This window comes from Ovis aries, chromosome 23, assembly GCF_016772045.2.
Source record: "Ovis aries strain OAR_USU_Benz2616 breed Rambouillet chromosome 23, ARS-UI_Ramb_v3.0, whole genome shotgun sequence".
Lineage (NCBI taxonomy): Eukaryota > Metazoa > Chordata > Mammalia > Artiodactyla > Bovidae > Ovis > Ovis aries.
The window spans coordinates 21,242,216-21,269,021 of record NC_056076.1 but is presented as its reverse complement, the minus strand read 5'-3'; the positions used below and the strand labels follow the sequence as shown (position 1 = coordinate 21,269,021).

General features: G+C 43.8%; 1 protein-coding gene across 2 annotated transcripts in view; it reads left to right on the top strand.

Moving 5' to 3' along the window:
* Window positions 1–26,806, top strand: part of MOCOS (molybdenum cofactor sulfurase) — a 68,396-nt gene that overhangs the window by 37,158 nt on the left and 4,432 nt on the right. For both annotated transcript variants that reach the window (XM_027960806.2, XM_027960805.2), the window contains exons 9-14: window positions 4,238–4,400; window positions 12,375–12,453; window positions 13,784–13,908; window positions 19,415–19,520; window positions 22,990–23,125; window positions 26,104–26,208. In XM_027960806.2, coding sequence (XP_027816607.2) covers window positions 4,238–4,400; window positions 12,375–12,453; window positions 13,784–13,908; window positions 19,415–19,520; window positions 22,990–23,125; window positions 26,104–26,208 — 714 coding nt within the window. The remainder of the gene's footprint in view (window positions 1–4,237; window positions 4,401–12,374; window positions 12,454–13,783; window positions 13,909–19,414; window positions 19,521–22,989; window positions 23,126–26,103; window positions 26,209–26,806) is intronic.

The following is a 26,806-nucleotide window of genomic DNA, read 5'->3' as shown; positions in this document are numbered from 1 at the left end:
CACTGTCCTGAGTCTGTCTGCTTAGCTCTCCCTGTGGAGGTGAACTACATAATGTCTGCAAACAGGCTGGCCTGGCAGTCACCCTACCTGGGAGACGGGAGTGCTTGCCTTGGTTGGCCAGCTGGCCCAGACCCCTCCTGCAGTGGCCAAACTTCCTATAAGACTGTCTTTCTATGATATGTGTGTGTCCCAAGTCCCAGGTGAGGTCCCACCCTCCTGAGCCTCTGGGATCACAGGCTCCCTAGCTCCTCATTGGCTAGTCCATGCTGAAGGAGACTGTCCTCCAGTCTGAGACCATGAACAAGCAAGTTCTTCTCCACTCCTGAATGCAGGCAGGTGAGGAGTATCAGGACTGTATTTTCTCAGATGAGTCATGTCCTGTAGAATAGCCGTGCTGCACACAGAAACACAGCAGGAATCAGTGACCCATTTTACACATGAAGACACTGAGACTCAGTAAGGTTTCATATTTTGCTAAAAGTCTTCCGTCCGTCTGCTCATTCCGAAACTATACACTGAGTGCTTGCCACCTGCTGGGCCTGTACCTGTGTGCAGTGATGAACAAAATGGAAATGATTCCTTCCCCCAGGGAGGGCAGTATCTCAGGAGGGAAGCAGACACTTTACAACACACACACACACACACACACACACACACACACACACACATCTATCTCTCTGTCTGTCTGTCTGTCTACCTATCATTTATCTGTCTATCCATTCACAGCCATGATTTCACACTGATATCTCCAATTCCAATCCAACACCACAGGGTTTGTTTAGCCATCCCCTGCACTTGTAAATCCTGTGAAAAACCTGGCTCCCATTGCCCTCAGTGAATACTTATTTGCTCAAATCCTTCTGTAACCCAGCCCCCAGCTGTGACAGCTAAAAATCTTACCCTTCACATGCCAACACAGACGTGGTGGCTGAAAGCTTGCCCCTGACAAAGAGGAGGAAGGAAGATGGAAGCCAGTAAATTCAGTGTTTAGGTGGCAAATCAAAGGATAGACAATGATAGACATGTTCCAACAAGTGGGTGTAAGGAACAGCGACGGGCCCGAGACTTTGCCCTCCTAGCAAGCTCACAACCCAGCCTGCCTCAGTGTCTTGGATGCAACAAGAGACATGAGATTCCATGGGGCTTCCCTGGTGGTCCAGAGGTGAAGACTCTGCATTTCCAAAGCGGGGGATGCAGCTTTAGGATCTCGCATGCTGGGGGGCGGGGGAAGATGAGATTCTTGGGTCAGAGATAAAAGGCTGTTACTCACAGCCTGCAGGTAGCAAGAGCTTGTTTGTGTTGCTCTTCTTTCCCCCCAAGCCCCAAGAAAGGGTCCAGAGGGGCCCAGGTGGATGTTCTGCTCATATTTGGGAGCCCCCTAACTCAGGAAACCTCTTTCATAATAGGATGCCAGCCAAGCTGTGTAGTCCTCAGTCAGGGAGGAGCTGATATGTTTGTGATACTGGGCTGTGAGCAAACTTGCCCTCTACTCCAGAGGGTTGTTCACTATACAAACATCCTTGACAGGAGAGTCTGGAACAGAGGACAGTTTGTGCTTCTGCTTGTTAAAACAGACATGCAGAAATGAAAGATCCATGGAGAAATGCCACCCAATAATAGATTGTCTTCTAAAAAGTTATTTGTAATTCAAAACATGTTTTCTGAAAGAAATAGTGACTTAGTGGTGGATTCTGGGCTTGGCCCCTAATATTGCTGAACTCAAGGGTTCTGCCAGCAGGAGCAGCCATGGTCTGTGGGGAGAGGATGTCTGATACAGAAGGCAAGTGAAGGGCAGAGTAAAGGGATTGACATCTGTGGGTCACCTGTTACATTCAGTTGCTTTACGTTTTATGCACTGTTTTGGTTTTCACCTAATCCAACAACAATAATGTCCATTTTATATAATACATGACAGAGCCAAGGCTCAGGAGGGTGGTAAGTTGTCCAAAGCCGATGATAACTGTCGGAGGTGAGATGTAAGCGCCAGGCTTGTCAGTCCTCAAAGTGCCAACCCCACCCCACCCCCCGCTGCACCGCGTTTCTGCTTCTTGGGTACAGGGCTCCCCTGGCTGGAGGAGCAGTTTCCCTTCACATTGTTCCTCCTAGAGATCTGCGCCGCACTCACCCCAGGCCGGAAGCTCCTCTCCTTCACTTCCTCCCCCTGAAGCCTCCGTCTTCACTGAGGCCCCTCCCTCAAGGACCCACCCCAAAGTGCCCCCAATTAAATATTCTTCCCTTTCATCATTACCCCCATTGGAAGTTTTCAGACTCCTTTGGGTGGTTAACTTGGGTGCTCAGAGGAAAACAGAAGGGTGAAATTGATTCTTGCACAGTTGTGCAAGAATGTTGGTCTCTTTAGCATAATACTATTTCAAAAGCAGTGGGTGGTGTGCGCCCTTCTTTAACAAACAGCAGGCAGTGCTGAAAATAGTGGGTGTAACCTGTGGACAAAACTGCAAAGACCTGGTCTCACACTATTGATATTTCATTATTTTTCCCCTAATGTGCTTTTTGTGTTCTGGATCCCATCCAAAACACCACGTTATGTTTAGCTCTCGTGTCTCCTTAGGCTCCTCTGGGGTTGTACCAGTTTCTTAGACTTTCCCTGTTTTCAGCACCTTGATTGTGTTAAGGAATACTGGCCAGGTATTTATTAGAATATCCATCAGTTTGTTTTTGTCTAATGTCTTTTTGGGGATTAGACTGGGGTTTGGGGTTTTACGGCAGGAGGACCACAGAGATAAAGTTCTTATCGTATCATGTCAGGGTATATAGTATCGTTGTGGCTTATCACTACTGATGTTAACCTGGGTCTCATAGTGTTTGCCAGCGTTCTTCACTGTCAGTTCCCCCTCCACTCATTCCCATACTGTGCCCTTTAGAGGCAAGTGACTAAGGGTAGCCCACACTTAGTGGGTAAGGAGTTATGCTCTACCTTCTTGAGAGGGGGCCATCTACATCAATAATTCAGACTTCTTCTATATGAGAGAGTTGACCTTTCTATTTAATCATTTATTTATATCAGTATGGACTCACGAGTATTTAATTTATATTTTAGGTTATAATCCAATACTGTGTATATATGTGTAAATCACTGTTGTATATTTCCTGACCCAGCCCTAGAATAAACCGTTTCTCCAAGAAGTCCTGGTTGTTTTTATTGGAGAATGGTATTAAGTGCAAGATCTAGGCACTGGCCATAATTTGTATTTTAATTTAGTAGAAATATGAAGCATTGAGGAATATACATATTTTATACACTCAAGATGGATCAGCTCAGTGACCATTTCAGTGGAGCCACCATTTGTGCTATATTACGAGGATATGCCTGCTCAGGCATCCACCGGTGTGGAAGGACACACAGAAAGCGGGAGCAGCAGAGACCTGTGGGGAGAGGGCACAGGGTGGGCAGAGGCCTGCTCCCCATGTCCCTGCTAGGCACACGTGTTACCCACTCAAAAGGCACACTGAAGTGTTCCACACAAGGATGGAACTGGATCTGGAGGCTAAATGGAAGGTCCCTTGATCCCATAGTCTCCTTTGCATTGTCCTCTTCTTCTTTAAATGTTTGTTTCTTTGGCTGCATCAGGTTTTAGTTGAGGCACATGAGTTCTCTGCTGTGTGATGTGGCATCTTTGGTTGCAGCCCCTGGGCTTCCCAGGTGGCACTTGTGGTAAAGAACCCGCCTGCCAATGCAGGAGACACAAGAGATGCGGGTTCGATTCCCAGGTCAGGAAGATCCCCCGGAGAAGGAAATGTCAAGCCACTCCAGTATTCTTGCCTGGGGAGTTCTATGGATAGAGGAGCCTGGCAGGTTACAGTCCATGGGGTCTTAAAGAGTTGGGCATGACTGAGCACACACACACACGTAGACGCTACTCCTGGCAGGTGCTCAGGCCCCGTAATTGTGGTTCGCAGGCACTTGCGTTGTGGCATGAAGGCTTCAGAGCGAGGGTTCAGTAGTCGAGGTGCAGGGGCTGAGTCGTTCCGAGGCACGTGGGATCTTCGTTCTCTCACCAGGGATCATGCCCACATCTCCTGCATTTCAAGGTGGACTCCTAACCACAAGGGCATCAGGAAAGTCCCTGTCTTTGTTTCCTTCTCTTCCACCCTTTCGTCCTTCAGGAGTCTGTGCTGAATTCCTGAAGCCCATGTGCATCAGTGCAGCCCCTGTGCAATAAATGAGAAGATCATTTGTGAGGAGCGCTGGCTTAAAATACACTGTTTTTTTTTTTAGGTGACCAGGTGGCCTCTAGGAAGTCAAGGGCTGCTGTATGACCGAAGCTGGATGGTTGTGAATCACAATGGCATTTGCCTGAGTCAGAAACAGGAGCCCCGGCTCTGCCTGATCCAGCCCTTCATTGACCTGCAGCGGAGGATCATGGTCATCAAAGCCCAAGGTCTGAAAACAGGGTTCACTTTTACAGAGTAGTTGTCAAGAGTAGCTTTATTCTCATAAAATGAAATCATGACTTTTCCTCCACTAAATATTAAAATATTCCAAAAGGAAGTGAAATGATGTATAGAAGAGACAATAGGAAGTTTCTTCCTCTTTTGTTTGTTTGTTTGTTTGTTTGTTTGTGTGTTTGTGTGTGGAGGATATTTCTGGGAAAAGGTAAAGATCTGACCATCCAATCAGAAAGTAAAGAGGTGTTGAGTTTGAAATTATATGTTGTCCTTTCACTTACATTAGTTTTATTTCCTTCACTCTTCATAGCTTCTGCAAGCTTTAATTCTTCTTTGTGGATTTTTATTATGAACTGTCTAACACATAGACAGTAGACCAGCTCTGTCCAGTGGACCCCTATGTGATGATGGAAATGTTCAGCATCTACATCGTGCTGTTTGGTAGCCATCAATCTGATGTGGCTACTGAGTATGTGTAATGTGCAGGATGCTGGAGCTAAATTTTACATTTTATTTAATTTAAATTAATACATGTAGTGGCTACAGTGTTGGACAGCACAAATGTGAATAAGATGCAACCTCAAAAACAACAGAATGATCTCTGTTTCCAAGGCAAACCGTTCAATATCATGGTAATCCAAGTCTATGCCCCAACCAGTAACGCTGAAGAAGCTGAAGTTGAACAGTTTAATGAAGACCTACAAGACCTTCTAGAGCTAACACCCCCAAAAGATGTCTTTTTTCATTATAGGGGACTGGAATGCAAAAGTAGGAAGTCAAGAAACACATGGAGTAACAGGCAAATTTGGCCTTGGAGTACAGAATGAAGCAGGACAAAGGCTAATAGAGTTCTGCCAAGAGAAGACACTGGTCATAGCAAACACCCTCTTCCAACAACACAAGGGAAGACTACACATGGACATCACCAGATGGTCAACACTGAAATCAGACTGATTATATTCTTTGCAGCCAAGATGGAGAAGCTCTATACAGTCAGCAAAAACAAGACTGGGAGCTGACTGTGGCTCAGATCATGAACTCCTTATTGCCAAATTCAGACTGAAATTGAAGAAAGTGGAGAAAACCACTAGATCATTCAGGTATGACCTAAATCAAATCCCTTATGATTATACAGTGGAAATGAGAAATAGATTTAAGGGACTAGGTCTGATAGACAGAGTGCCTGATGAACTATGGATGGAAGTTCGTGACATTGTACAGGAGACAGGAATGAAGACCATCCCCAAGAAAAAGAAATGCAAAAAAGAAAAATGGCTGTCTGAGGAGGCCTTACAAATAGCTGTGAAAAGAAGGGAAGCAAAAAGCAAAGGAGAAAAGGAAAGATATACCCATTTGAATGCAGAATTCCAAAGAGTAGCAAGGAGAGATAAGAAAGCCTTCCTCAGCGATCAATGCAAAGAAATAGAGGAAAACAATAGAATGGGAAACACTAGAGATCTCTTCAAGAAAATTAGAGATACCAAGGGAACGTTTCATGCAAAGATGGGCTCAATAAAGGGCAGAAATAGTATGGACCCAACAGAAGCAGAAGATATTGAGAAGAGGTGACAAAAATACACAGAAGAACTGTACAAAAAGATCTTCACGACCCGGATAATCACGATGGTGTGATCACTCACCTAGAGCCAGACATCCTGGAATCTGAAGTCAAGTGGGCCTTAGGGAGCATCACTATGAACAAAGCTAGTGGAGGTGATGGAATTCCAGTTGAGCTATTTCAAATCCTGAAAGATGATGCTGTGAAAGTGCTGCACTCAATATGCCAGCAAATTTGGAAAACTCAGCAATGGCCACGGGACTGGAAAAGGTCAGTTTTCATTCCAATCCCAAAGAAAGGCAATGCCAAAGAATGCTCCAACTACCGCACAATTGCACTCATCTCACACACTAGTAAAGTAATGCTTAAAATTCTCCAAGCCAGGCTTCAGTAATACGTGAACCATGAACTTCCAGATGTTCAAGCTGGTTTTAGAAAAGGCAGAGGAACCAGAGATCAAATTGCCAACATCCACTGGATCATGGAAAAAGCAAGAGAGTTCCAGAAAAACATCTATTTCTGCTTTATTGACTATGCCAAAGCCTTTGTGTGGATCACAAGAAACTGTGGAAAATTCTGAAAGAGATGGGAATACCAGACCACTTGACCTGCCTCTTGAGAAACCTGTATGCAGGTCAGGAAGCAACAGTTAGAACTGGACATGGAACAACAGACTGGTTCCAAATAGGAAAAGGAGTATGTCAAGGCTGTATATTGTCACCTTGCTTATTTAACTTCTATGCAGAGTACATCATGAGAAATGCTGGGCTGAAGGAAGCACAAACTGGAATCAAGACTGCTGGAAGAAATATCAATAAGCTCAGATATGCAGATGACACCACCCTTATGGCAGAAAGTAAAAAATAACTAAAGAGCCTCTTGATGAAAGTAAAAGAGGAGAGTGAAAAAGTTGACTTAAAGCTCAACATTTAGAAAACTAAGATCATGGCGTCTGGTCCCATCACTTCCTGGCAAATAGATGGGGAAACAGTGGAAACAGTGGCTGACTATTTTTCTGGGTTCCAAAATCACTGCAGATGGTGACTGCAGTCATGAAATTAAAAGACGCTTACTCCTTGGAAGGAAAGTTATGACCAACCTAGACAGCATATTCAAAAGCAGAGACATTACTTTGCCAACAAAGGTCCGTCTAGTCAAGGCTATGGTTTTTCTAGTGGTCATGTATGGATGTGAGAGTTGGACTATGAAGAAAGCTGAGCGCTGAAGAATTGATGCTTTTGAACTGTTGTTGGAGAAGACTCTTGAGAGTCCCTTGCACTGCTAGAAGATCTATCCTTAAGGAGATCAGTCCTGGGTACTCATTGGAAGGACTGATGTTGAAGCTGAAACTCCAGTACTTTGGCCACCTGATGTGAAGAGCTGACTCATTTGAAAAGACCCTGATGCTGGGAAAGATTGAGGGCAGGAGGAGAAGGGGACGACAGAGGATGAGATGGTTGGATGGCATCACCGACTCAATGGACATGGTTTTGGTGAACTCCAGGAGTTGGTGATGGACAGGGAGGCCTGGTGTGCCGTGGATCATGGGGTCACAAAGAGTTGGACACGACAGAGCGACTGAACTGAACTGAACACACTTACATCATCCAGTTTTAACAAACTTAGCATTTGGCTGCATTTGCTTCAATTTCTCCTCCTCATCTCCATCCTCCTTCCCTCTCTCTCCTCTTATTACCCACCTTCTTTCTCCCTTCTGCACATCCTCTTTCTCCGCCTCCGTAAGAAATAAAAACATTTCAGATACAGATGAAATTCCCTATGTGCTTCCCTGTGCTCTCACTCCTTCTTCTGCACTCCACCTACCATTTACAGAATATGCCAGTTTCCCCCCTAACTTATAGCTATACTTTTGTGATATATGCCACTCCCGTAGATTCAGTGATCATGTTTCTTGGCTGTCAGTGTTCCATTCTGCCTCAGTGGTTTATTTTTTCTTGAACCAATGAGCCACTGTCACTACTAGAACTATATACTGAATCTCAGTAACTGATAATCTACTTCTGCTTCATTGACTGTGATAAATCACTAGATCCAACCAGTCCATTCTGAAGGAGATCAGCCCTGGGATTTCCTGGGAAGGAATGATGCTAAAGCTGAAACTCCAGTACTTTGGCCACCTCATGTGAAGAGTTGACTCATTGGAAAAGACTCTGATGCTGGGAGGGATTGGGGGCAGGAGGAGAAGGGGATGACAGAGGATGAGATGGCTTGATGGCATCACTGACTCGATGGACGCGAGTCTGAGTGAATTCCGGGAGTTTGTGATGCACAGGGACGCCTGGTGTGCTGTGATTCATGGGGCCGCAAAGAGTTGGACACGACTAAGTGACTGAACTGAACTGAACGGAAAGCCTTTGATTGTGTGAATCAAAGCAAACTTTGGAAAATTTTTTCAAGAGATGGGAATACCAGACCACCTTACCTGCCTCCTGAGAAAACTGTATGCAGGTCAAGAAGTAACAGAACCAGACATGGAACAATAGACAGGTTCAAAACTGGGAAAGGAGTATGTCAAGGCTGTATTTTGTCACTTTGCTTATTTAACATACATGCACAGTACATCATGTGAAATGCCAGACTGGATGAAGCTCAAGCTGGAATCAAGATTGCCAGGAGAAATATCAATAACCTCGAATGTGCAGATGACACCACCCTAATGGCAGAAAGCAAAGAGGATCTAAAGAGCCTCTTGATGAAAGTGAAAGAGGAGAGTGAAAAAGCTGGCTTAAAACTCAACATTCAAAAAACTAAGATCATGGCATCTGGTCCCGTCACTTCATGGCCAATCGATGAGAAAAAATGGAAACAATGACAAATTTTATTTTCTTGGGCTCCAAAATCACTGCAGATGGTGACTGCAGCCATGAAATTGAAAGATGCTTGCTCCTTGGAGGAAAAGCTATGACAAACCTAGATAGCATATTAAAAAACAGAAACATTACTTTGCTGACAAAGGTTCATATAGTCGAAGCTACGGTTTTTCTAGTAGTCATGTACAGATGTGAGAGTTGGACCACAAAGAAGGCTGAGTGCCCAAGAATTGATACATTTGAACTGTGGTTTTGGAGAAGACTCTTGAGAGTCCCTTGGACAGCAAGGAGATCCAACCAGTCAATCCTAAAGGAAATCAGTTCAGAATATTCATTGGAAGGGCTGATGTTGAAGCTAAAGCTCCAATACTTTGGTGACCTGATGGGAAAAGCCGAATCATTGGAAAAGACCCTAATGCTGGGAAAGATTGAAGGCGGGAGGAGAAGGGGATGACAGAGGATAAGATGGTTGGGTGGCATCACTGACTTGACGGACATGAGTTTGAGCAAGCTCCAGGAGATGGTAAAGGACAGGGAAGCCAGGCGTGCTGCAGTCCATGGGGTCACAAAGACTCGGAAACGACTGAGTGACTGAACAATAATAACCGATAGGGCTTGTCCTTCTACCTCATGCCTCCAAATTGTCTTGTCCACTCTTGGCCTTTTGTTCTCTGTATGAATTTTTACACATGCACACAATTGAATAGTCACTCCCGTAATCAAGATAGACAACAAGAAACAAAACCCCAGAAAACTCCTTCATGCTATCTCTTTTCAGTCTCTCTTTTCCGCATCCTTAACACCTGGCAGTCAAAGCTCTATCTCTACCCTTTAAAAAATTATCACTGCTAGTTTTTGTTTGAGGATGTTATATAAATGTAAACACACAATCTGTGAGCTTTTGATGTTGGCTTCTTTCACTCAGCATGATGCCTTTAAGTCCCATCTAAGTTATTGCACAAATCAGTAGTTTATTCTTTTTTTTTTTTAATTGTTGAGTAGCCTGGTAGGCTGCAGTCCATGGGGTCGCGGAGAATTGGACGCGACTGAGCGACTTTACTTTCACTTTTCACTTTCATGCATTGGAGAAGGAAATGGCAACCCACTCCAGTGTTCTTGCCTGGAGAATCCCAGGGATGGGGTAGCCTGGCGGGCTGCCGTCTCTGGGATTGCACAGAGTCGGACACGACTGAAGCGACTTAGAAGCAGCAGCAGCATTATTCCATTGTATGGACCTACCAGAGTGTGGTATGTCCTCCTTTAATCTACTGAAGGGCATCTGAGTCATTTCTAGTTCTGAGCAATTATGAATAGAGCTGCTTTTAATATTCATGTACAGATTTTTGGGTGCTCAGAAGTTTTCATTTCTTTAGAATAAATACTAAGAGTTGATTGCAGGGTCATATAGTAAGGGTAATTTACTTTTAAAAGAAACTTCCAGACCATTTTCTGGAATGTATTGTTTTCATTTCCACCAGTAATGTATGAGAGTTCTAGTTGCTCCACATCCAGTCAGTTTTTGTCAGTGTTTTGTTTTATTTATTTTAATAGGTGTGTAATGGCATCCCATCATGATTTTAATTTGGTTTCCCTACTGGCTAATGATGTTAAGCAACTTTTGATGTACTTACTTGCTTTCTGTATATTCATTTTGACCCATCGATTACAGAAGTGTGTTAATTTCTATGTATTTGGAGATGTTCTTATTTTCATTCTGTTATTGAGTTTAGTTTAATTCCATAAACTCTCCAAAAGAGAGTACTTACTTTGTAGATTTTAAATTCATTAAAATTTGTTAAGTTTTGGCTTATAACCAAGGATGTGATTTATTGTCATGAGTGTTCCATATACGCTTGAGAAGAATGTGTATTCTGTTGTTGGGTGGAGTGTTCTGTAGATGTCAGTTATATCCACTTTGTTGATCAGTATTGTTGTTTTTCTATACACCTGCTGGCTTTTTATGCACTGGCTACTAGTTCTGTTAATGACTGAAAAAAGAGTGTTGAAGTCTTCAACTGTAATTGTCGATTTGTCTGCTTTCTCCTTAGTTCTGTTAGTTTTTGCTTCACATAGTATGATTGACTTATTGGTGAATTGGTCCCTCTTTAAATAATGTTCCTCTTTATACATCATAATTTTCTTTGTTCCAAAGTTTGAAGTGTGAAATTCTTTGTTACAAATCCTACCATTGAGCTCTGATTCGGTTAGTGTTTGCATAGTATATAATTTTCCACCTTTTAATTTACTTCTTCTAGCCTGATCAATATTTATATAACATTCCACAAAATGTATTCATTTAAACTGTACCACTCAATTATTATTATTCTTGTATATTTACAATCATCACCACAATAAACTTTAGAACACTTTGTCATCATCCTAAATGAGAAAGCCCATACCCACTAGCAGTCACTTCCTATTCCCAACCTCATCCCCAGTCCTGGTCACTACTAATCTACTTTCTGTATCTATGGATTTGCCTCTTCTGGATGTTTCATGTAATTGGGATCATATAATATATGACTGACTTCTTTTGCTTAGCATAATATTTCTAAGGATCATCATACTGTTGAACAATTAGGCATACTTATTTTTTTATCCGCTTATCAGTTGATGGATATTTAGATTGTTTCCACTTGTGGTTATTAGGAATAATGCTGCTATGAACATTTGTGTGTAAATTTTTCAAAATTTACTTATTTTTAATTGAAGGATAATTGCTTTATAGTATTGTATTGGTTTCTACCAAACATCAACATGAATCTGTATGGCTGGAGAGCACAGGTGGGCCGCAGAGGAGGCGTCCACAGAGAAGGGCCACCACGAATTCTACTCAGGCGTCTTGGCTTCATGCCTTTCCCTGTATTTTTAATGACTCGTGAAGGATAAGAAGGCATGCAGAGTGGCAGCATGCCTCAGCTGTTCCAGCCTTTGTCAACAATCTCACACTCTTCAGTGGCCCGGGATCAATTTCCTCTAGTTTCTTCCGCATATTTTATTCTAAGTTTATGTACATATGTTATTTGCTCCTTTGTATGTATAATGTGTATAAAAACTTTTTAGAGAAGAATCACTGCCCAACTCCACTGACATGGTAACAGTTTTGTTTTTTTTTTAGCACTAATGATGACTGATTCAGGAATCCAGTTTGATGCTGACTCCTAGCAGCTAGGAGAATTGACAGTCTATGCTGACCTTCTTCTAGAGCGAGACTTCATGCCGGCCTGTCTATTTCTAGAGGATCTAGGTAGCTTAGAGAGCAATGACATCAGGATGTGGAGTCCTCCAGAGGGAGAGACACCTTTAAAGGGATTTCAGCATCGCAGGGACTATGGATGTGACTGCTCCAGTGCGGGGTCTCCCACGAGAAAGCTGCTCAGCCCACCTGCTGCTGCTGGTGCTGACAATGATGACGAGAATCTCTTTTATAAAGAGATTTCTAAGACCCAGCCGCTTATTTGACTCAACCAATTGCCCAGCTCATTAATTCTTGTATATTTGAGACTGATGGACTTTAAAAACATATACTTGTTCTTTTTTGCATGATGATAAATTTGTCTCTAACCTTTGTTCATTAGGGATGGAGCCTATAGAGGTGCCTCTTGAGGAGAACAGTGAGCAAGTTCGTATTTGCCAAAGCAAAGTCTGTGCGGACAGGTGAGGCTGTGGCAGGTGAAACTCTCAGGGAAGGGAAGAATGAAACCTCACTTTGTAGACATTCTCTCTGGTCTTTGAAAGATGCACCTAAGTCCATTTTCATGATATCAGGCACTCATGGTTCCCAGTATAAGAAGCCTGAGCTTATGCTATCCAAAAGGCTTTATTGACCAGAAAATGCCAGTCCTCTCAGATGCAGCTACATGAAACCAGGGATAAATAATTGCAGACTCAGACAGTACAGAATCTGCTTTGTAGTACAAGAGTTGTGAACTCAGTCTCTGGATGAGGAAGATCCCCTGGAGAAGGGAATGGCAACCCACTCCAGTATTCTTCCCTGGAAAATTCCATGAACAGAGGAGCATGGTGGGCTACAGTCCATGGAGTCTCAAAGAGTCGGACACGATAGAGTGACTAACACTTTCACTTTCACTTCACTTTCACCCTGAAATGGCTGTATTTCTCTCCATGGAAGATTTGCTATAGTAACTTTCCAAAATATTCACCCAAAATTCATTACTCTGATTGAAAATGTGCTTTGATGAGTGTTTAAATCTGCACAAGAACTGGCAAGAGGGTGCAGAGTGTGCTCACCCCATGGGTCTCCAGCACGGCCAGGGCCCACGATGCCCAATTGGGTGGAGCACCATCCTCACACTATCACCTTCCCACCTTTCTTGAGCATGTACATAGCCCTTCGTCATCCCAGTGTGACCCAGAGGTGCCAACAGCTTGAGTCCAGGTTGGATGTGTGTAGCTTGTGTTTGACATATCCCTTCATGACTGACTTGTTCGCAGTGCAGAAGGAAACGCTGTCTGATCAGCACTATGCGTATCATGATTTTCTGAGCACAGATGTGCCCACTGACTGCTTTATTGTGTTCACTAAAAGCCATTGGCATTTTAAAAGCCTTCTATATGAACCACTAGTGAACTATGAAGTTAGTAATTTTTGTGTTTGGGGGGTTTAATTGGTTGGGGTATTAGATGGGCTGGGAACCATAAGATCGGGACCCACAATCAGAAAATTTGTCTTCCGCATGTTTTCTGGTCGAGATTAGGTAAACGGAGAGGTAGAAAGAGAAATTTCTAAAACTTTTAATTTGATCTGAAAACTTTGTGAAAAGCACAAATCTCAGGGCTTCCCATGCCTTGGAAATTTCTCTGCAGCTTCCTAAGCACACCTGTCATTTTAGGTGTCTATATTGCTGGGGACTTCATTATATTCTATTATGTTCTGTTATATTATACTACATAACATTTTGCTATTTCAGATACTTAAAGGAATACTATATAACGTTCACCATCCTTCCTTTTTCTTTTTTGTCAGGGTAAACACATATGATTGTGGAGAAAAAATTTCCAACTGGCTGTCAAAGTTTTTTGGCCGTCCCTATCATTTGATCAAACAAAGTTCAGACTTTCAAAGAAATGCAAAGAAGAAATATGGCAAAGGTATTACATTTTGGATTGCTTCTCGGGGGACAGGAACTTGGACTCACACTTGCAGACGTAAACATCAGTCCACAAAATGGGCTGACAGGGCAATCTGCTCATGAAGTGGGGGTGGTGGGCCTTTGGCAGACAGGTGCCCAGGTGGCCCCACAGGTCAGCAGGGCCCATGTGTGGTCTTCAGACTGACCCTGAGGAGATAGGTGGGCTTGCGGGCTCCGCTCAAGCTCTCTGCCTCAGTTCTGCATGTTTGGAAAAATGGGTTATTATTATTATTTTTAAAATAAAAACATTGGTAGCTTGCTATATCCTAAGAAAATCTGGATTTCTGTCCTGACATCAAGTGATTGTGAGACCTTGGCAAATCCTTGAACCTCATGGTGTGGAAATTCTGCAGACCTCAATTACTTAGATTTAAGGGTTTTGACAGTTTTTCCTGCTGTAAACTGTTGTGAGCATAAAACGAGACTTTAGAGAAGAAAGTACTTTGAGGTCACAGTACCATGTGTGAAGAGTAAGCTTTCAGGTGTCTGTTCCAATGTCATCTCAGGAGACCCTTGCCTGACTGCCCTCCTATGAACTAGAGCCCCCTCTTGAAACTCCCAGCTGATTCCCTGTTTTATTTTTCCCTGTGGCTTTTTTTTTTTCTTAATCTTTTGGTCATGCCACAGACCATGTGGGATCTTAGTTCCCTGACCAGAGATTGAACCTTCACCCCTTGCACTGGCAGCGTGAAGTCTTAATCACTGGATCACAGGAAAGTCCCTCTGTGGCACATTTCACATCCTATAAGGAAACATTTTGCTCATTTATCCTGTTTATGTTCTACCTTCCCTCTGCTAGATCATAAACTCGGTGAGGGAAGGATTTTTCTCTGCTTTGTCCTCAGTGTTTAGAACAGACCTGATATATAGTAGTTGCTCAGTAAATACTAGATGACTAAATCAATGGACTGGATAGTTGCTACATTCCTGATTTGGGCAGGAATGACCTGGCTTAGTCACTAGCTCTCAGGGAGACTGGCTTGTAAGTCTACACCTGAAATGAGTCTTGGAGGGCTTCAGGGAAGAGGTGAGTTTGGAGCTACATTTTAACAGGAGAGTAGGACTATTCCAGGCAGAGAGCGGCAAGAAGATTGCTGAAGATTATTGGCAGGGCTCGGCACTTCATGGGCTCAGGGAAGGGTTTAGGAAGGTGGGATGTGGGTACGGGGGTGATGGGGGTAGAGCTGGGGAGATGAGATTAATGTGCTGCTGAGTCAGAAGCACTATCTGTGGGTGGGAGACTCATTGAAGAATTCTATGCTGGGGAGTTTCATGATGCTGCTTGTATCAGAAAGACATCCCTGGTGAGGTGTGGAGGCTGCGATGGAGAGAGAGAAGAAGGAAGCAAAGAGGTCAGGCAGGCTCTGCCTGTCCTGATGGGAGATGGAACCTGGGCAGGTGAAGGGGGCAGCAGAGTGAATCTGTTGCCTGCTCGATAGCAAGGTCAGGGAGTGTCAGCCTGTGAATGTTATACTTCAAAGATGCCATTTATGGTGGTGTGGTCTCTGATGGTCTGGGTCTAGGTCTTTGAACACTTAAATTTTTTAAACTACACTACCTCTTTACACTGTCACCTAAATTTTTTAAAAGTAGTTTAAGAAGTTGCAAAGGATGTGATTTCCAGCATACTGTGTATATACAGGCTTACCTTGGAAATATTGTGGGTTCAGTTTCCAACCACCACAAAAGCAAGTCACACATTTTTTTTGGCTTTCCAGTGCATATAAAAATTATGTTTATACTCTACCATAATCTATTAAGTATGTAACAGCATTAAGTCTAAAAATCAGTGTGTGTGTGTTAGTCGCTCAGTCGTGTCCAACTCTTTGCAACCCCATGGACTGTAGCCCACCAGGCTTCTCTGTCCATGGAATTCTGCAGGCAAGAATACTGGAGTGGATTGCCATTCCCTTCTCCAGAGGAGCTTCCCAACCCAGGAATCGAACCCTGGTTCCCTGCATGGCAGGCAGACTCTTTACTGTTTGAGCTACAGGGAAGTCTACCAATCAGTGTACATACCTTAATTAAGAATACTTTAGCCTTCAGCAAGTCATAGTAACATCAAAGATCACATAACCTAGGAACATGGATCATATAACATAGTAACATCGCAGATCCCCATAACAAATATCATAATGAAAAAGATTGAAACATTGCAAGAACCACCAAAACGCAGCGCAGAGACATGACGTGAGCAAATGCTGTTGGTGCTGTTGGGAGAGCAGTGCAATGGACTTGCTTGATGCAGGGTTGAACACACCTTGAGTTTATAAAAAGTATAGTGCCTGCGAGGTACCTGTGAGGTTCGATTAAGGTGGATTTTGATCAAATGAAGTTCATGTGTGCTGTGAGCTAAGCTGCTTCAGTCGTGTCCGACTCTTTGCAGCCCCATAGACTATAGGCCGCCAGGCTCTTCTGTCCGTGGGATTCTCCAGGCGAGAATATTGGGGCGGGTTGCCATGTCCTCCTCCAGAGGATCTTCCAGACCCAGGAGTTGAACCTATGTCTCTTACATCTGCTGCATTGGCAGGCGGGTTCTTTACCCTAGTGCCACCCGGGAAGCGCAAAACAAAGTATACTTGTAGGCACTGAAATGAAAACTCATATTTTGCCCTTTTAAATATAAGCCAGTGGCATCCCATTATCATAATAATTTGATTCTTATGAGTATTCATTAAAAAATATGTATATGAACAAACTGTTTTGCCCCACCTCGAGGCATGCAGGATCTTAGTTCCACAACTAGGGAGCTAACCCATACCCCCAGCAGTGGAAGTGTGGATTCTTAACCACTGGATCAGCAGGGAAATCCTCAAAAAATATTTTTAATGTACAGAAATTGCCTTTCTTTCCTTTTCCTTCTTCAATTTGGATTGCTATTCCACTTCCTTGATGGAATTTTATCTTAGTGTTATATATTTTATGCTTGAAAAATCTTTCCTTGATCACCCTCTCATATTTACCTTAAACTAAAATTATATATGAATTGAAATACAGAAAATTTTAAAAAGTTTTCTGTGATCGTAGTGTCTCAGTGTTAGGACATTTTTTTCTGGGTTGAGTTCTAATCATGATTTTTAATAATTTTTAAAAAATCAACGCAGTTGATCAAAGCAATAAAAACTATATTATAAAATTTGAAAAATAGCTATTAAACATAAAGAGAAAAAATAGTGGAAAACAACTCTGTTAATGAGATGACTGGCTGCCCGTGATTAATTCCCGTGTCCATGAACAGCTGTCATCTATGATCAGAATAGCTGGTGCTGGGCGTTGGTTCTCTTCTGAAGAATCTCATTTAAGTCAGTAAAGAGCTGGGGATGATGGAGTTTGGTTAGTGGGCTGTCACTCAAACCTTTCTTCTGAGGCACAGGGATCTAACATCAGGATGGCTTTCATCATCTGTCACTTGACAGCTTAATTAGTTCCGGCAGTTTTGTGGTTAGCAAAGAATTGGAAGTCATTTGACCTACAGGAGAATCATCATTCACCCATACTTAAGGGACTCTTATTTTCTTAGCACAGACTCCAGGGCTGTGAATGGGGCTTTTGTTTTCCACCAGGAGATTTTTAGCCTGAGGGCCAATATGCCACCGGAAAGGTGCGGTCTTTCCCAGTGAAGGGTGATAAGGGCCTTTTGTGGGCACCTCGCTGCTCTGATGAGCTGTTCTAGTGAAGAAGCCATGGAAGTAGAGAACCTGTAAGCGATTCTCGTGGCACTATCCATTCTTAGGTGTTCTGGCATCCACAGGCCTGAATCTGAAACAGCTCTCTGGGTTTTGGTCCAGGCAACCCTTTCGTATCAACATCTATAATGACAGCTATGGCATGCCCGACTAGAGGCAGTTCTGCATGACTTTGATATTTTCTTCCACTCCTTTTTTAATAATAAAAATTTCTGTAGTTTAAAAACTTGTCTTATTTATATATATCTAAGGCCAATATTGGGCTTTCCTAGTGGCTCAGTGGTAAAGAATACACCTGCCAACGCAGTGAACGCAGGTTTGATCCCTGGACTCCTGGAGAATGAGATGGCAACCCACTTCAGTGTTCTTTCCTGGAAAATCCCAGGGACAGAGGAGCCTGGTAGGCTATAGTCCTTGAGGTCACAAAGAGTTGGATGCAACTTAGCGACTGAACAACAACAAAGTCAATATTACAAGCTTTGCCAAGGGCAAAACCCAGCTTTTCCTTAACTAGATTCCCTGACTAGATTCAGATCTTCCTGGAAGGTCCTTCTTCTTTCTTGGGGAAGAGCCCCCCTACTTCCCCACAGCTCCATCTCTTCTCAAAATGTTACCTTCAAGTCTCTTTTGCTGGAACAATTCAACGTCAGCATTTTTTTTTCTAGATTAGTAACAGAATCTTCTAGGAGCTAATTTTCTTCCTGTTTGAATTATGCGTAGAACATTTTTTATTATTCCCACAGGCACTAATTTTTCCCTTGTAGAAATAATCTGTATTATTTAAAAACGCAAGTCGATAGAAGCACAATTCATTTTCATTCCAAGAAAGCAACTCTTCTTTTAAAATTTGATTTAAATTTTTGAATTTAGTATTATTGGCGTACAACATTATATTAGTTGCAGATGTATGCCATAATAATTTGATATTTGTATGTATTGCAAAGTGATCATACAAGTCTAGGTAACATCAGTCACCATACATAGTTACATTTTTTTTTCTTTTGATGACAACTTTTAAGATTTACTCTCCTAGCAGCTTTCAAATAGGCAATACAGTTTTATTAACTATAGTTGCCACAGTATACCAGAGAAGGCAATGGCACCCCACTCCAGTACTCTTGCCTGGAAAATCCCATGGACGGAGGAGCCTGGTGGGCTGCAGTCCATGAGGTCGCTAACAGTCAGGCATGACTGAGCGACTTCATTTTCACTTTTCACTTTCATGCATTGGAGAAGGAAATGGCAACTCACTCCAGTGTTCTTGCCTGGAGAATCCCAGGGACGGGGGAGCCTGGTGGGCTGCCGTCTATGGGGTCACACAGAGTCAGACACGACTGAAGCGACTTAGCAGCAGCAGCAGCAGCCACAGTATACATTACCCTTCCAAGATATATATTTTGTGCTTGGATGTTTGTACCTTTTGAATCCCTTCACCCATATCACCCATCCCACCCCCTGCCTTTGGCAACCACCAGTCTGCTCTATGAGCTTGTTTTGTTTGCTCGTTTTTTGGTGGGGTTTTTTTTTTTTGTTTGTTTTAGATTCCACCTATAAGTGAGATCATACAGAACTTATCTTTCTCTGTCTGACTTATTTCGTTTAGCATAATGGCCTCAAGGTCTTTCCAAGTTATTGCAAATGGCAAGATTTCATTTTGAATGGCTGCATAATATCCTGTTGTACATGTACACCACAGTTTCCTCATCTGTTTACCCATCCGTGGACACTTAGCTTGCTTCTCTGTCCAGCAGCCCTTTTAAACACTCCATCCTCTTTTAGATCAGTCTGCTCGTACGACAGCCGCCCTTTCTCTGGTGAATGAGGCACAATATCTGCTGATAAACAGATCCAGTATTTTGGAACTTCAGCAGCAATTAAGCACAAGGTAAGATTCCTTTACTATTTGTTATTTACCTTGGGAAAGAATGCCTGCAATGCAGGAGACCCAGATTTGATCCCCTGGGTTGGGAAGATCCCCTGGAGAAGGGAATAGCTCTACCCACTCCAGTATTCTTGCCTGGAGAATTCCATGTACAGAGAAGCCTGGCAGGCTACAGTCCATAAGGTCACAAAGAGTTGGACGTGATTGAGTGACTAACACTTTGGGAATAGCAAACAGGTGTAACCACTTGCCTCTGGAAGTGAGCCAGTCACCTGCCTGGGGAGAAAAATTCTGAGAATCTTGAGTCCAGACCCTTCATTGAGAAACCAAGGTCCAGAGAAGTCACAAAACTTTTTAGGCCAGTTTACCTTAATCTTTTAGTGGGTTATTTATCTTCCAGTGTCCTTCTTGATGCCCTCAAGATGCTTAGTGGAGAATACCAACTCTCATTGTGTGATCATTTCAGTTCTTAACACTTGCTTTAATGGAATTGTCAGCAAGTTGACACAGCTGTTTTGCCCCCCACCCCCCACTGTTCCCTGGCCCCTAGGAGCCTTGCCCTCCTTCCACAGTTATTTTGAGTGAAAATAGCAGTCGTGCTTTTCAAGTTAAAACTGCAGATGCCATCTGTACCATCAGACAGAACCAGCGCCCTTGCCCACTCACTCCCACCCAGAGATCTCCCAAGGATTCTGAAAAGGTCAGCTCCAGAAAGGGGCTTGGGTGCTTCAAGCCCCCTCATTGGTTTTTAGAGGAAATTGAAATCCCTAGGTAATCAGATCATTGGGACAAAAAAAGCTATTATGTAAGCTATTATGTAAGAGACAGGCGGCTCATTCGTCCACACCTGTCTGTGTCCTGAGCCAGGCTCCTGTGACTACCACGTGCCATGTGGTCCTTGGCACCTGTGTGCACACACACAAGCGTGTACCTATGTAGCTTAATAAGAACAACAAAGGTGGACTTTTGTAGTAATTCCTGTTTATGTGTGTGCTCAGTCGCTCAGTCGTGTCCGACTCTTTGCGACCCCTATGGACTGTAGCCCACCAGGCTCCTATGTTTGTGGAATTTTTCAGGCAAGAATACTGGAGTGGGTTGCTATTTCCTACTCCGGGGGATCTTCCTGACCCAGGGATCAAACCTGCGTCTCTTGTGTCTCCTGCATTGGCAGGTGGATTCTTTACCACTGCGTCATGAGGGCTTCCCAATTCCTGTTTATCGTCATCGGCAAAAACAGACAATGGTGTTCCCTTGCTGAGGTCCATCCTGCCCTGTTTGGGGGCAGAAACGTGATGCGTGGTCCCTGGGTGTTCACTGAGTTTTCCCAGCACTGAGGGACCCTCTTTCTTAGGTGCCTGGAGCCCTGGAGGGATCAGGTTTGTGGTTTTTTGGAATTTTTGGTGTGGAAGAAGAGGTGGCTTGATGCAGCTCTGGTTCCATCAACTGGTTTAGTGAAAAGCTGACAAGTGGTAGGGGGTAGGAAGAACAGGTGATCAAAGATAAGAGAAACAGCCTGTGATTAATACGTGGTGAGCATCCCTGGTTCTATTTTCAAGTTTGATGGATGCTCTTGTATACATACTGATGCTGATAGCTTTTAGACATAAAACTTTCCCTTTCATAAAGCACAAGGGAGGGTAAATCCAGAATCAAAGGATATCAGGACTGGGACTTGCTAACCCTCTCCTGTCCCACAGGGACCCTGCGGTTGTCACTGGTCCTGGGAATTGCACATAGTCCAAAGCTGGACTTGGTTATTGTGGTCCCTGGCTTCTTCTGGCTGTCCACTCTTTGGAGGAGATTGGGATAGAGACACGGACCCCTTTCTCTCCCCCAGAGCCTTTCAGTTCTATCTCCAGGGAAGGCTCCAGTATGCTCAAAGATTTCCCCCGAAACTTAAAAGTTTTTTTATTAATGTGCAATGAAGGGCAAAAATCATAAGTACATAGTTCAGTGAATGTTTACAGATGTCTGTATACCCATGGAGCCACCGCCTCGATCGAGCAGTGAACATTTCTAGTGCCCCAGGCCCCTTCCTCACGCCCCGTCTCAGTCAACCCTGTGGACATCCCTAGTATGGCTTCTTTCACTCTAGAACAGGGGTCCCCAACCTCCAGGGTCTAATGCCTGATGATCTGAGGTGGAGCTGATTTAATAATAATAGAAATAAAGCACATGATAAATGTAATGCCCTTGAATCATCCCGAACCCCCCCACCAACCCTCATCCAGGAAAAAATTGTCTTCCATGCAGCCAGTCCCTGGTGCCAAAAGGGTTGAACTCAACTTAATGGTTTTATACTGTGTGCTTGTCTGCTGAAGTCTTCAGATGCTTTTTCAGTGCTTTTTTTACCTTAGGGGATGGGATGCATGGCGGTACAGGTAGCCTTTTCATGGTGCCTTTGGAGAAGGGAAAGGCTACCCACTCTGGTATTCTGGCCTGGAGAATTCCATGGACTGTATAGTCCATGGGGTCGCAAAGAGTCAGACACAACTGAGGGACCTTCATTCATTCATTTGTAGTAGTAAACAAAAATTTTAAACAGGAAAATTACATAAATAATATACACCTAGTTAAAGCTGCAAACAGGATGGAAGTTAGGAAATGACGTTTTTTAATTGAGGTGCAGTTGACAGGCAACATTATATTAGTTTCACGTGTGCCACACGATCCCAGATTTGTATACAGTGAGAAATGGTCACAATAATTCTAGTTAACATCTGTCACCACACATAGCTGTAAAAATTTTTTCTTGTGATGAGTACTTTTAAATTTTATTCTCTTAGCACTTTTAAAATATGCAATACCATATTTTTTTAGACAATGCACTATTATTAACTATAGTTGCCATACTGTGCATTACACCCACATGACTTGTTTATAACTGGAAGTTTGTACCTTTCGACCCCCTTCACCCATTCTGCCCACCTCTCACCTCTGGTAACCAGCAACCTGTTCTCCGTAGAAAATACATATTAAAACCTCCCATGTATATACTCTATCCAGCTTTATGATGGTCTAATATCCAAAAATATCCAAAAAGAGTGTGAGCGCTTGGTACTTTTTAGGTCCTTGGTAATTAAGCCTGTTGATATTCTTTAAATGCCCTGTCCTGACTCACCTTGTAGAACTGGTATTTTCTCACAAGTTTATCCACTTGACCCCTCCCTGTTCACTGGGTTTACCAAAGTTCTTCATCGCGTCAGCAAGGACTGACTCACTCATTGCACTGCCTCTTGTGAGCTTCTTCATTGGAGGTGGGACCATATTCTAGGGGAGATCCTGGAGGTCTGACCACAGCTGTGTGTCTTTTAGCCTTGCACTCATGATAAAAGCTTCTTCTGATGATCATCTAAGCCTCAGGCCACAGTACAGCTGATGAACTCAGGCATCAAAGGCAGGAATGTTGACTTACTACAATAGTGCAATTATCGATGCCTCCGCTTTTCTCTTTCTGGTGTGTCTTACACAGTCGTGAGAATGGCAAAGAATTATTCCCAATGAACAATCTCATCTCACGTTTCCGTGCCAATATTATTACCAATGGAACAAGGGCTTTTGAAGAAGAGAAATGGGATGAAATTTCAGTTGGTTCCTTGCGTTTCCAGGTAAGTTCCGAGAAGTCCTATTATCTTTCCTTAAGAGTTGTCAGTGGGAATTGACCTCAACCCTTGGCTGGGATAGTAGCCGGTAGAAGGGAATCCCGCCTTTGGGGTTGACTCTTACCCACAAAACCTCAGCAGGAGGGTATGTGACATCTACATCCTGGGCCACCCTTTGGAATGATCCATCCATCCTTCCTTCAAGGGGGTGCCAGTTTCTCATGGGGAAGAGAGAATGTACAGGTGATGGAGGTACAGACCTCGTCGCTATGTCTAGACTAGCTATGTCTTGGAATGCTTGTGTCAGTGAGAACTTCCTCCTCTTGAAACTTGCTGTCTGGAGCTCCGGGAGGACGTCCAGATGCTTCATGGTCCTTCAGCGCCCAGGGCGGCTGTACTTCTCCTCCCGCTCTTGCTTCTGGCCTCACTGGAAGCTGGAGAGGAGCTTGCAGTCAAAGGATGAGGCACCAAGTTGTCCTGCCTCCCCAGGCTTTGGGGTCCCCAAACGCAAAGTCTTCAGCTGACATCTACATTCCTCATGAGAGTGGGTAAGGCCCCCGAGCCCCGAGCCCCGTGGCCGCTCCCATCTCCCTGAGGTCGGCACCCCCTCCTCCTCTGCCTGTCCTGTGGACCTTCTCTCCATCCCCTCAACAAGCCAAGATGCCTGCCTCAGCACCTTGCCCTTGCTGTCCCCTCTGCCTGGCACACATCTGCAGCTCCTTCAGGTCTAGCTCAGATGTTACCTCCTTGGGAAGGCTGTTCCTGACCCACCGTGGGGTCATGCTCCGCACAGTGTCCGCTTATTTCCCCAGAGTGTAGGAGAGTGGGGCCAAGTCTATTTATTCCCCACTGTCCACCTAGGGCCTAGAACATTCCTGACCCAGAGTCAGTGTGCCACGGTTGCTGACAAAATGAATGGCCGGGACAGCCAAGGAAGAGCTGGGGCCAGAAGGACAGGTCCTCTGCGCAGAGCAGCTCTAACTTCCGGGAAAGCAGGAAGCAGTAATTTAATCTCCAATGGCAGGTTTCAGAGTTCTGCAGGTGGTGTGTGTGCTGTGCGTGCTCAGTTGCTCAGTCGTGTCTGACTCTCTGTGACCCTGTAGACTGTAGCCCACCAGGCACCTCTGTCCATGGGATTCTCCAGGCAAGAATACTGGAGTGGGTTGCCATGCCCTCCTCCAGGGGATCTTCCCAACCCAGGGATGGAACCCAGGTCCTTATGTCTCCTGCGTTGGCAGGTGGGTGCTTTACCACCAGCGCCACCTGGGAAGCCCTGCAGGTGCAATAAACTGCGTGGCACACACACACAGACACACCCACACAAACGCCCCAAAGAGCTTTCCTGTCCGTTTACCTCTCCAAATTCCTCTTACGCTGGAAGCTGCTCCCCCTTGAAAAAGCCATCTCTTTTCTCTCCCACAGGCCTCTCTCTGCGCCAGCCTTCCTGCCGTCCCCCTCATCCCTCCATCCTGACTTCCTCCTCTTCATTTTCTATTGCTGTGTCCTTGCCATGCTGTAAAAGCACCCCCTCTGACATATCCTGCCTGGGCCAGGGTAAACACTCAGTATATGATAGATGGAGAGAGAGGGAGAAAGAAAGGAAGAGAAGAAGGAAAAGGAAAGAGAAGAACTACAACTAGGCTAGGATCGCTGTCAGAAACTTACTTTGTAACAGGTAAGCTGTGAGATACATGGGGACATGGGTATAAGAGACACTTTAAAAAACCTCTCTCAGATGCTTTGCTTTCGTTAGGTCATGATACTTAATAAACATCAATTAATGAAAGTCAAAATATACATGCCCTTTGACCCAATAAATTTACTTGTAGAAGTATATCCCACAAAAAATAGTCTTACAAATAGGTGAAGATATACTACAAAATTACTAAGTGTAATACTTTGTAAATATAAAAATTGGAAAATATCCTAAATATCCATAAGAGGGAGGTTGAATAAATTAGGTTACATCCGTACAATGTTGTCCTATGCAGGTGTTAAAAAATATAAGCTATAGTTAATACTGTGTCTTTCAAAAAGTAAATGCTAAATGAGGAACCTGGGATTAATGGATACACACTGACATATATAAAAGAGATAAACAACCAGGACCTACTGGATAGCACAGGGAACCATACTCAGTATCTTATAAACTGTAATGAGTTATTTTTTTTCAGGTGACTTTGCTGTATACCTGAAATGTCATAAATCAACTATACTTCAATTATAACAAATTTTTTAAGTAAATGCTTAGGAGATGTTTGTGGGTGGTAATACTCAGTGCAGAAGCAGTTACAATGCAAAAAGATCCAGCACATCTCTTTTGGAAAGCAGTTTCTCACTGGGTATCATCAAGTCGTAAGAGCTTTATACGTATTGACTTTATAACCTCATTTTGAGAGATTTAGCCTAAAAGATTCAAACATGAGAGAGTTGTGTGAATTAACACGTTTATGGCAATATTACTGATCAAGCAAGGCATGAAAAACCATGCACTTGGCGTCAAAGGAGAAGAGCTGAGTGCATCCATGCACAGGAATGCCAGGCCTTGGTGCAAACTGCAGTGTTTCACAGGGGCACCTGTGGTTGCGTGAGCTACTTGCCCAAGTCTCAAGTGGTCTGTGGCCATCACAGCAGCACAGGGTGTGTGGCTGGCCATCTCCTCCCAGTATGTCCTGCAATCAGTGCTTTGCTCCCTGGAGGAAGCCCCACATCCCCTGATAACCACCTGCGAGTCACAACCACGCTTTTCTTTTTCTACAAAACCCTGCTGCAGGAGTCTGTCAGCTGGCAAACACATGTGGGTGACTCCCTAGTGAGCGTTGGGAAGAGGCGGCACTCTTGGCTCCTTGCAGTTGGAGCGTTTCTCTCTGAGTCTGAAATTGGCTGCTTACAACCATTCCTCTAGGACTCAGATTCCTCCCTGCAGAGTGGGACAGCTGGGTCAGTTTCATGACAACACTGTCTTTTCCCTTCTCACCGCCCAGGTTTTGGGACCTTGTCACAGATGTCAGATGATTTGCATCGATCAGCAAACTGGACAACGAAACCAAGATGTTTTCCAAAAGCTTTCTGAGAGGCGAGAGAGAAAGGTAAGCATGATTGCTAAATACGACACCCCATCTTAAGATCCTGATGCATTGTCTACACTGAAACGAATCCTTAAAAATGCTGAGTAATTTTTAGAAGTGGGAGAACATTCTAAGGCTGATAGGCTACCATCAAGGTTCAGACTTTGTCTGTGACATGATCTTACCTTTCTTTTCTATTCATTTCCTCACTTTTTAAAAACATTGTGTTTTTAATTGGAGGATAATTGCTTTATAATGTTGTGTTGGTCTCTGCCGTACAACAGCATGAATCAGTCATAAGTATACATATGTTCTCTCCCTCAGGAATCTCCTTTCCACCCTCCACCCCCTCCCACCCCTCTCTAGGTCTCACTTTTTAAAAATTACATATATTTTTTATGCTTTCAAATCTTATTGAAGAGATAAGGAGTATAGATAAGAAATATTTTTAAAAAAAGGAAAAGAAAGGGGCTTCCCTGGTGGTCCTGGTTAAGACCCTGCACTTCCACTGCAGAGGGCACTGGTTCGATTCCTGGTCACGCTACTAAGATCCTCCATGCCACGTGGTGTGGCCAAGGCAGTGAGGGGCAGGGGGCGGGAAAGAAATAGTAACTAAAGT